General features: G+C 35.3%; 1 protein-coding gene across 1 annotated transcript; it reads left to right on the top strand.

Moving 5' to 3' along the window:
* The first annotated feature begins 11402 nt into the window (after nt 1–11402).
* Nucleotides 11403–11939, top strand: LOC140878834 (uncharacterized). Its single transcript, XM_073282462.1, has one exon. The coding sequence runs from the start codon at nt 11403–11405 to the stop codon at nt 11937–11939; it is 537 nt and encodes a 178-aa protein (XP_073138563.1).
* The last annotated feature ends 450 nt before the right edge of the window (nt 11940–12389 follow it).

The following is a 12389-nucleotide window of genomic DNA, read 5'->3' as shown; positions in this document are numbered from 1 at the left end:
ATGAATTCTATCTGAGTTGTATGAAACTGGAAAGACATTTCACACACACACATTCACGTTAAACCGAAAGTGTATTATGAAAAGTTGAGAGCATGTCGGTGATTTTATTTTGGGATTGAACTTATCGGAGTCTGTGCACATTCATGACTTGTCCTCACTTATGTTGTGTTTGAATTTTGTTTTTGCATGTCTTGATCGAGGGCGAGCAAGAGTTAAGTATGGGGGTGTTGATAAGTACATTTTATATGCATATTGTTGTGTTGTTTTTATATTTATTTTGCATTTATTCGTATTATTTTATAGCGTATTTCGTGTCGTTTCATGCATATTGTTTCACCACATTCTCTTGGTTTTATTTATAGGAGATAGACGGAAATAGATTATTTTTGGTGAAATAAAGAAGTGGCGCCGAATAAGAAACTAAGAGCTGTGCTTCTACACTACAAATCTGCTGCATTTGGAATCAAAGCGCAGCTACACCATTTGCACAACAAGGAGCGCATCCAAGCAAGGAGATGATTGCTGCTGAGTTTGGAAGCCTTGAAGAAAGAACTTATGCATCGTTATGCTTGAGAGATGCTGCGTGAAAGGAATGAGAAACCAAGCTGCTGCACGGTGAAGAAACAACAAGAACAGGTGCTGCACGATGAAGAATGGAAGAGCTGGAGCTGCTGTGTGCAATGAATCAACAGCCGCGCATGAAGCTTCAGTACAAAGAAGTAGAGTTCGAAGCGGCATGGATTCGAAGAAGAAAAATAGAAACATAAACTTCGAGATGCAAGATTGAACAGTTGCAAGAACTAAAACGAAGATCGATTCGAGTTGCATCGGAGCGGCATCGATTTAAAGGATAAAGAAGAACATGCCATGGCTGCTGCAGAATGAAGAAGGCTCGCGCAAGCTTCAAATAAAATTCCAGAAGTTTGATGAAGAAGTTCGAAATGGAATCAAGCACGATGAAGCACATGGAACACGAGCTATGGACAGAATTGCTGCTACACGATGCAGAAAATTGAAGAAGAGAAGCCATGGCCATCGCGCGGCAATTAACAAGAAGAAGAATAAATTTACAGCAGCATGGAGAACTGATTCAAGAACACGGCATGCGCGAGGAATGATGAAGAGTGCGCGCGAGAGGCTCGAGATGATGAATGCTCTGTTTCTTATTACTGCGCACGAGCAAGAAGGAGATGGGGCGTGTGCGCGAGCAATGGAAATTTGGCCACTAATCTTTAAAGCTGGGCGCATGCGTGAAGGGAGATGGGCTTGCGCGCGAGTTTTTTTTTTAAGAATTCAAGTCCGAGAATTAATTCCGAGAATTCCTTGTGTCTCGAGAATTCCTTCTTGCGTGGGAATTTAATTAAATTTAGGGAATAAAAAATTACTATATATAGGAGTCTTTAATTACTTGAGAGGGTTGGAAAAGTTCCGAATTTTCAAAGAAGATTTCCAGACGCAGAGAGGCGGCTACGGCTACGGCATCCGGATAATTTTTTCTCTTTTCTTATTTTTCTTTTTATTTATAGTTTTAATTATTGAGTAGATTCTTTTCAACCAAGACGGCGTGATTGGGCCGGACAATTTATGTAAAAAACTAGTTTGTTTATTTGAGATTTTCATAATTGATTCTAGTTTATTGATTATCGAATTTATATTTGTCTTGTGAATTTCCTAATCAGTTATTTACTTGCATGTTAATCGATTCCAAGTCGACAGAGGAGGTTTCGATTTTGATCACTTTGATAATTATCATATTGTAAAACCGACTAGAAATAGAATTCGGTTTCAGTGTGCGGTTTGGGTGTAAACTGAATTTTCACAAATATTTAATGCATTCAAATTTGATTAGAATTATGAAAGATTAATCCGTCAATATTTGAATAGGTTTGATTGTTCTAGAAATAGTCCTTTGAACAAATTAGGAGAATTCCCGTAAATTAAAATTAAATCTGATGTCTTGAATCTACTGCTTGTTACATAATTTGTCTTGTACCTGCGTGTGTCTTGGTTGTCTCTTTTATTTAAATTTAAATTTATTTTATTTTATTTTATTTTATTTTTGGTTTTAGTAATTAAATTCTTATTTTTATTTAATTTAAAATCTTCTTTATGATTTTTTCTAGATTAAGTAAAATTATTGAATCTTGAGAATTGACACAGTCCCTGTGGGATCGATACTTGGACTTTTTGTCCACTTTACTATTACTTGACATGGTGCGCTTGCCAGTAGATATTTATCACACCGATTAAGCCGGTCAGACATTATTTTATCCGTGATCATGCACTCAAGAAGAATATCCGACTGGAGCATATATCAACGGAGTAACAAACTGCTGACATCTTCACCAAACCATTCCCAGAGTCTAAGTTTTCTTACTTTAGAAATATTTTAGGACTTATTGAATTGACTTGAAATTAGTTTATACGTTGCAAATTGTCTAAACAGTTTAGCATGACCTAAACGGAACTCTTCTCAAAATCATTAAACTGATTTTTTTTCATTATACTTGTTTACGATGTTTTAAAAGTCTCCTTATCTATTTAACTTGGCATAAGCATATATTAAGGGGGAATATTGTTAACTCTTTTGCAGTTTATCTTTTAGGCGTATAACAGATATAAAAAATAACACCTTATACAACAAAATAGCATATTTTATTAATAAACACCATTTACAATATCTATTTCATTCTCTACAGCCATTTTTCAAAGGAGAAGATGTTCCTCCAGCGGGCCATTCTCCACCTCCTCCAAGACATGGAAAAGGGTCACCACCCTCAACTCCTTCTTCAGGAGCAGTAGCTGTATGCCCTCTCGACCGAGGACATAAGCAGGATCGTTGATCTCAAGCACTTGTTTATACTTTTCGAGGCGACGAACCTCGTCAGGACCATGGCCTTCCAATCCTCTAAACTGCATAAACACAAGCTTTGCTCGAAGACGAGCATGTTTTTATTCAACAAAATCTTCATGAGCAATTCTCCAATTATCCATATCCTTTATGCGTATCTTATATTTGAGTGAATATCTTAATTTCTCATTTTATAGACTAACAGTTCAGATATCGAAGATTCTCTTGCATTTATTACGTTTAATATACTGAGAATATAAAGAGTCCCTTACGCATACTTTCACGAAATAAGGCACTGTTTATGGCAAAATATCTCTGAAATTTGATTGCATGTAATCATTATCTGATAACATAGTTTTTTGCGCTTATTATTATATATTAAAGTTTACCTTTATTTACTTAGCAGTTGCATTGATACAGTTTAGGTAAACAGTTCATGCACAAAATTCAGTTTAGTAAAATTTCCTTTATTGGTACTCGAAATCAAAAAATACAATCACACACTCTTAATTTCCCTCATCTTAAGAAAAATCTCAAAACTCCAGTTCATCACCAATGCTCGTAGAGGAGCAACTGAAGGATCCATAAGCTCATCTGACGCAATGCAAACCAATGTGATGTACTCTTTAATGAGCATCATATAGAGAACATTTTTTTCCTTAAAAATGTCTTTGGGTTCAAATGTGTCCAGTGCTATCATGTAGTACATCGCTCTCTGAGCTATCTCCTTTGCATCCTCAAATTTCCTCGGAGGAAACTGAGCATGATGATACATGTGGAGTTCTTCTATCTTCAACCAGACTTTCATCACTTTTTCATACACCCTTTCCTAGATCCTCTTCTTTTCAATCTCAAAGTAACTCTCTCGACATGCTTCACATGCCACGTATGGACTTTGACCAAAATCGAACAAGGGAACATTGTCACTCATATTTCTCTGCTCAACTAAAGTTATAAAATTAGTTATCCCACTTTATTTCACTATTTATAGTTGAAATATGTAGCATTTTTGGAGGAAATATGTGTACTATCTCCCGCTTTACTGTACTATTTATATTTAATTTCAAATTATTCTGTGTGCCACGTCATTCTCATGTCGTCTTGACCAAGTCACCCATCATACACCATATCAGTTTCTCATAAACCCTAAAAGCCTAAACTAACTTCATTAAAATTTCTCTATTAACTTACAAGAACTACATTAATGGCTACTTCATCTGCAGTTTACATTCTCAATGCTCTCGCCGTCGACTTTGAATCTCTGTATGGAATGGATAAATGTAGTAGCCCGGTTCCATTTTACAAGATTAAGTGATTTAAACATGTTAAGAAAATGACATATAATTTTAAAAGTGTCAAAACATATTTAAGGATTCTTTATTTGGTCAAAACAAGTGGAAAATCAGATCCGGAACGTCCGAAAATGGTAAGGTAGGTCCCGGGAGTCCAAAAATGGTAAATAAATGGGTGTTCACTTCGGAGCCACCATTGTGCAGATCGGAGCTGTCGGTACGAACGGAAGTTCCGATGCAGCAACGGAGCTTCTGATGTGCTGTCTGAAGATGTGGTGATGAGAATTGTACACGTAAATGCATGCAAGAGATCGGAGCTTCCGATGCAGCATTGGAGCTTCCATCTCAACCAGTTGCAACGTGTATTCCATGCACAGAACGGAGCTTTCGTTGGCACTATCGGAGCTTCCGATTGTGCTCTATAAATAGGAGTTTTGAGGGCCTCATTTTGCACCCCAAATCATTCTTTCCCTCTCGTTTTAGGAGTAGTCTAGGCATTTTAGGTGGTTTGCAGCCTTCCTAGGCTTGGTCCGGAGGTTGGCGAGGTGCTCCCGGAGTGCTGCGGGGAGGTGCCCAAGTTCTGGGGCAGTCGCCATCAGCGGGCTGACAGCGGACGCAGGTATAGCTCTGGCTCCTTATAGTAAATAGGGAGTATTCTATAGAGTAGTTAAGGCTTTTAGAATAAGATTATAATGCATAAGTATTTTGCATTGTAGTGCGGATTATAGGCTTGGACATAGTGCTGGTCTAGCTTGCCTAGTTTATGAGGTACGGAAGTACTATTCGAGATATCCAGATTGAGTATGCATGTATTATGTGTTTGCATGGATTATGTGATTGCATGTTTTATATGCCTTTATATATACAGCATATCATGACTGTATGTTGCATACATGAGCATATTGAGTCTTAACTTAGAGGTATCCTGCAGTAGGGCGCTCACCCTACGAGTTTGTGGATGGTTGGATACGTAAGTCTTGTGTCAGGTCATCTTTATGGTTGGACACATGTACTAGTATCAGGTCACCATTATCCACTGGATATATGAGCCACCTCCTGAGGCCACGGCGCAGCGTGCTATATATCCCGGGCCCAGTCTTTGAGCTAGTTTCTTGACTTGAGAGTCTTGGTACCCAGTTCATTTTCATACATGCACACATAACACCGTATACTCATACTCTCGTACTGAGCTTATCATGCTCACGTCCCGTACTTTGTTTTATCTGGACACCTTATTCCATGGGGCAGGTCTACGGGTGGACGATGTGGGTGGTTCCAGGATAGCTTAGGCGATGGAGGACCAGCAGGGTTATTGTCTAGGATTTTGTTTCTGTTGTATTTGGGTTAATACACTAGTTTATTCGATATGGTTGTAAACAATATTTTATTGTTGTTTAAGTTTTCCGCTGTTTAATTTCTGATTTTTTTAATTAAGTTAAATGCATGCTTAAGCTTTTCATTAGTAGGTGATCACGGTGCGGGTCACTAGAATAAACCAGGCATAACCAAGGTTTGCACAGCCCTTGAACAATCTGGACTTCGCCCTTTTTTGGTAAAGGAAAATCTCTCATTCACTGGTAAAGGAATCCCATCTCCCACATCAACGAGTGATGATGATTGGTATCAGACAATCTCTCAGATTGAAAACTCAGTCTATGACATATCCAAGACTATCACTAGTCTCAAAGAGAATCAACAAACAACCAACAACAACATCTCCTTTCTGAAACAGTCAATGAGTGCAGAAATTGGTAAACTTCAAGAGAAATTTTCCCTATTGGATAAATTCTGCGTCGAGTCAAGTCAACTGTCCAGCTCTTTGCTTCTAATGCAACACTCTCATCAGTCTCTGAGAACAAAAGTTGATCAGTTGAATGGCTCCGTATCTCAACTGCAACATTCACATCATACCTGGAAACAAAAGTTGACAGCTTGAATGGATTTGTTCAAACCTTCCACTCATCAGTTCGATCAAATCTTCAAGGAATCTCCAGACAACTCATCAACTTAACAAGCCTATCTCAGAATATTTTGCGAACTCAACATGAAGATCAAGCTCTACATCGTCATACCTCAGCCGCTCATCAAACATCTCGTAGCTCATCATTTCACAGATCCTCCTCCAATCGAATATAGTTTATCTTTTATTGCGTCGAGCTTATTATGTTATCTACTCTTGTATCTCTCTTTCTGGATCTTTATTTTTCATTTTATCAAAAAGGGGGAAGATTTACAAGAACATTGAAACCAGAACATTGAAACAAGTATGACAAAAACTAGTTTACATTGAATATCAGTTTATCATGATAAGTCTCAAAGTTTTGATAAACACCAAAAAGGGGAAAATTGTTGGGAAATTTAGTTTTGGTATTTACAAAAGAAAGCCAAAATAATTGAGCAACCAAAAAGAGCTAAACTGATATTCAAAAATGATGATGTCACTATCAACGACCACATGGCTAAGGGATGCAGTTTACATCAATAAACTGAATCGATAAACTGAATCGCATCAACGACAGTGCTCAACTGGCTAAGGGATGCAAATCAGTTTACCTCGCTAAACTGAATCCATCCGTTTACCCTTGCCAAACTGACTGCATCAGTTTATCCACAACAGTTTACTACCGTGCCTTTTCTGGATAAGATCATTCGTACTCTGACATCTCTACAGAAGGTAGTGCCGCAATACTAAGGGAATGTTGGCTCCAGAAATCGTTGATGATGGTGACAAATACAACGGGAATAATTTAAATACTATCTGAAGGACAATTTGAATTTATGACCGTTGGCAATCCAAAGGGTATAAATAGAGATCTTGATAAATCTCAGAAGCCACTGATGTTCTAAAAACTCTGCCATTCTTGCGAGAATACTAAAAGCTTTATACGCTCAAGATTTGATCAAGGAACTCGATGCAAAAACGCTGAAGTGTTATTCTGATCATTGTAGGATCATTTTTGTGCTAAGAATTTTGAGTTGTACTCATTCTATTCACTTATCAGTCTAGGACTGAAACTGAAGTTTTGTACTAGGAGTTCTTGTTTAGGCAGTTTCTAAGTCCTAAACTGGATTGGGTTTATGAAAATTACTTGTATAAATAAAAGTCTTCTAGTGATATCCTTCCGAGGTGGAAGAAGGGGTGACGTAGGAGTGTTTGAAATCTCCGAACATCCATAAACAACTAGTTGTGTCATTTCAATTTACTCACCATTACCACACACCCTAAACTGATATTCACTCAGTGTTTTAAATCTGCAGCTTGACATATTTCCGCACATATTTTGTTTGCCAAACTGCATCTGACACTAAGATAAGCCTCGAACTCATTCATTAAACCGATCGAGTTCAATATTTCCTACTAAACTGTTTGAAAGTATATTCATCCCCCCTCTAGACTTGCAACCGATCCTAACAGCCACTATGAATTTTGTTTTGTAAGATTAGTTAAACTTATTTTCAAAGATTAATAATAATAATAATAATAAATAAAAAGTAAGAAGATATACGGAATAATGTACAAAAAATAAGGTTGGAATATCACTTGATTCAAAAATGAAAATATATCATAATTTAATATTAATCAAAGTAACAATTAGTTAAATGAATAGTATTTTTAATTTGTGTAATTTTTTTTTACTCTTAAAAAATTTATGAATTTTTTTTACAATTATCCTTAAGATAAATTTATTGTTATTATTTATGTACACATATATATGTATAAATTCATGACCTTAATAATGAGAGTAAATTTCCTTTAAATCCCGAAACCTAAACATAAATTTGTATTCAGTCTTTGTCAGAAGAAAAAAATATGTTTGAGCTCCATGATACATAGCAAAATATTTCTGCACTCCGTGAATCCATATGTTTTTCTCGGAAGAAATTAGGTAAAAAAACATTGAAAATACAGTACTAATACATTATATTTGAGCATAAATTATTTCAAATTTGGTGATATATATGATTTTTGAGTATTCAAAGATGCAAGCAAGTATTGATATTATTTACATATTTTTTATTTTTTAATTGAACGACGGTATAAAACCTTGAATATATGGTACTAATATATAATATTTAAATATCAATTATTTTAGATCTGGTACTAATATATGATTATTGAGTATCCAAATATGTGTTACAAGTGTTGATGTAAATAAAGTTACTCAAATCTTGTGCCCAAAATTTTAATTATTATATCTTATCTAAGCCAGATAATACTCAAATATTATATATTAGTATCATGTTTTCAAAGTTTGTACTATTTTCACCCGTAAAAAAACATGTGGCCTCCAGCATGAGTGCAAAAAAAAATTTGTGTGAATCAGAGATCTCAAACAATTTTTTTTTTGACAGGACTGAAAGCTAAATTATGTTTGGGTTTGAGGATTTAAAACATACTTGTCCCAATAATGAATTTAGAAACTGTGCTTTGACTTCTGAAATTTTAGGCACCGGTCAATTTTGTTCAAATGACCTTGAAACCACTGATATCACGCCAGTCTCTAGCTTGATCGAGCATTAAATTAATACACTGTGGAGAGATGTTTATGTTTACATTTTTTCTCCTTAAGAAATAAACAGAGTTGGTTGGGAATACGATCCAATTGCATTCGAAGTACCCAATGAAACTTATAATATTGTATTTCTAAGCTTAAAATGTATAATATTTAAGCCATCCCTGAAAATTTTCGTGATCGATCCTTTGTATGACTGTGTTACTAAAACCCAACACCACACCAATCTTAACCCCGAGTATAAATTAATAGTTGACAAAAGATATATATATATATATATATATATATTATATATATATATATATATATATATATATATATAAGACCTGATCTCCCGAATCCAACGATATATCATATGTTACAAATTTTAATCTTGGTAGCCGAAATCGTGAATATGACCGGAAAGAGGGTGAATTGTTCAATTTTCAGTCATCTTCACGATTCCGGCCACCGAGATACAAATTTGTGTCATATGATATATCATTGGATTCGTATTTTTGAGACGATCCTACTGTGAAAATTTTAAGTTAATCGTAGTTTTTTTAGGTACGAGGAATCAAGTCTATATATATATATATATATATATATATATTTGTTACAAACTGTAGGATCAAGTGATGTATGTTATTAAAAGCTATAGTTGATGGTAATTGTGCAACTCAAATCTTTTAAATCGTACAACATTACAAACAAACACATGTTTCAATTGTTCAATCCAGGAGAAGGACAATTATTGTACTCAAACAATCATCTTATCCATTATTGTGCTTTCAATCAATGTGAATCGAAATCATGACCTTGACTCAGATATTAATTTTACGACCGAACACTTCTCTCTTTAACAAAATTTATAGTTGATGAAACAATGCGACTCAATTAATATTTTAAACAATACGTACAAAATCTCAAGCATCGTGAATAATTTATGTTAAATGATAATTTTACTTATATTGATTTTAAGTAAAAAAAATATTAATTCATTTCAGAGAAATGATTTTTTGATTCATTAACTTGTCCAAATTTGAGTTTTAGTCCATTGAGTTGTCAAATTTGGTTTTGGTGGACTAACATTTAATATTTTTACTATAATTCTCTACATGGAACTCTTCCACCAGAAATAGGCAATCTTTCCAGTCTGCAAATGTTAGCCATTAGCTTCAGCCACTTGACAGGAACAATACCATATCCGATATTCAACATTTCATCCCTCCAAATGATTGCTCTCCAAAATAATAGCTTTTCAGGCCCTATCCCGATGAATTTGTGTGACAATTTGTCCAAACTAAACGTACTCGGGTTATCTTTGAACAGTTTCTGTGGGGTGATTCCTTCAAACATATACTAGTGTAAATAGTTGGAGATATTATCCTTGTCATTTAATGAATTTAGTGGAAACATACCAAAAGAGATTGTAGAGTTGTCAATGCTCAAGGAATTATACCTAGGAGAAAACAATCTTGAAGGTAAAACACTAAACTAATCTATCTAATGATTACAAAATCCTAGTATCCTAGGCTCGATCGGAAGTACAAAATCTTAATTCTTTTTTCATATATGGTTCATTATAAAAATATATCTACAATTTTTTATAATATTTTATAAATTTTTTAACATTGTAAAGAGCAGTCAATAGTAAATTTCAAGTTATGTAATCTAGTTTATGGTTAAAGATAACAGTAAACACCAAATATAACATATTGTTTGAAGTTTAGAAACCAAAAGTGTTTGGTGGAAATGAGACCAAAAGTTTTTTAGTTAAACCGGTTATTTGCATTCACCTCTCCTACACTTTATGTTTCGGGTGTTAAATACATAACGTGGAGGGAAGATGAATGCAAATGACTCTTTAGTAAACTAAAGTCCCAAATATTAGAAATAATTCTTGTGTTTTTTGGCTACCTTGTAGGAGGTATTCCAATGGGGATAGGAAATCTCTCCGGAGTAGAGATACTCAACGTGAGGAATAGCTCGATATCGTAGGAAATTCCATCTGTTATCTTCAATTTATCTTCTCTGATGATGCTTGATCTTTCTTATAACAGACTGAAGGGAAGCCTCCCATTGAACATTCAGCTCCCAAATATTGAGGAGCTGAGACTTCAATCAAATCACTTGAGAGGACGAATATTCTTTCCCAACTTGCTTAATTGCGGAAAGCTTTCGATTCTACTTTTGTGGGAAAATGAATTCACAGGCTTTATACCAAAGCAAGTTGGGAGCCTGACTCAACTCAAGATCTTGGATTTAGGACGTAACAAGATGACGGGTTAATTTTCTACGTCTATTAGATTAATACTTAGATGGTTATTAGTTAGTTACATTAGCTTAACTAACTATAGCTTAGCTTTATCAGTTTTATTCATTTTCATATAAATGTAAAGTACAACTTCGCTTTTTATTCATTGAGAAATTCAAAGTCTCATTTCATGATGGAATTTTATCACTCGTAATATGGTATTAGAGAAGATAACCGCTTCCGCGCATCTTCTCCGATCGCTGCATCGATCGGAAGTTTTCGTTGATCGGAGTTTCTGAATTTCAGATTTGATCGAGTTCTCATTTTTTTGAGTTTATTTCTCTACATTCATGGCAAATCCGAATTCTTCTACCTAGAACTTGCCTACCGGTCGATCGGTAATTGATGATCCTTCAAGCCCCTACTATCTGCATCATTCTGATAGTTCTGGGCATCTTCTTGTCTCCCAACAACTCACTGGTGACAATTTCGTCTCATGGAGTCGTGCAATGAAGATTGCTCTCTCCGTGAAGAACAAGCTGGCCTTTATTGATGGATCAATTCCTAAACCAGTCATTACTAATCAGCATTTGTTGAATGCTTGGACAAGAAACAATAACATTGTTATTTCTTGGCTTTTGAACTCGGTCTCCAAGGAAATCTCTGCCAGTATATTATTTGCTGAATCTTCTGCTGATATATGGAATGATCTCAAAGACCGATTTCATCAAAGCAATGGTCCTCACATCTTTCAATTACGTAGGGAATTGATGAATCTTCGCCAAGATCAAGACTTGGTTAGTACCTATTTTACAAAACTCAAGGCTATTTGGGATGAATTAACTCAGTTTCGTCCAATGTGTTCTTGTGGAAAATGTCAATGTCATGGTGTCAAGAACATGGATATTTTTGTTCAATCGGAATATACTATGGCTTTTCTTATGGGACTTAACGATTCTTTTGCTCAAGTAAGGAGTCAAGTTCTGCTTCTTGATCCTATGCCACCCATAAATAAAGTTTTTGCATCAATTGTACAAGAAGAATGACAAAGAACTATTGGTAGTCAATCTTATACAACTTCTCCAAATAATGGCATGACATTTGCAATTAAGAATGATTCTGCTCGTTCCCAACAAAAGTTTCTAAAGGTCAAGCCTTATTGTACTTCATGTCATGGTCCTGGACACATTATATATACATGCTACAAGATTCATGGTTATCCACCTGGGTATAAACATAAGAACAAATACTTGGCTAAGGGCCCTGCTGCTCCTATGAATCAGATTTCTGAGCACTCGTCTTCATCTGCAGTTCCTGCTAGTTCTAATATTTTTCAGAATATTGACAAGAGTCAGATGGAACAATTCTGTTGCAGGTACCTGCTTTTTCACTTTGTTTCTAAATCATTTGCACTCATCATCCTGCTGGATAATTGATTCAGGGGCATCTCGACATATTTGTTCAGATGCGAATGCATTTATTTCACTCAGGGGAGT

Source organism: Henckelia pumila, chromosome 2, assembly GCF_033568475.1.
Source record: "Henckelia pumila isolate YLH828 chromosome 2, ASM3356847v2, whole genome shotgun sequence".
Lineage (NCBI taxonomy): Eukaryota > Viridiplantae > Streptophyta > Magnoliopsida > Lamiales > Gesneriaceae > Henckelia > Henckelia pumila.
Note: the sequence above shows the minus strand (reverse complement) of the source record. Positions and strands in the feature narration are given on the sequence as shown.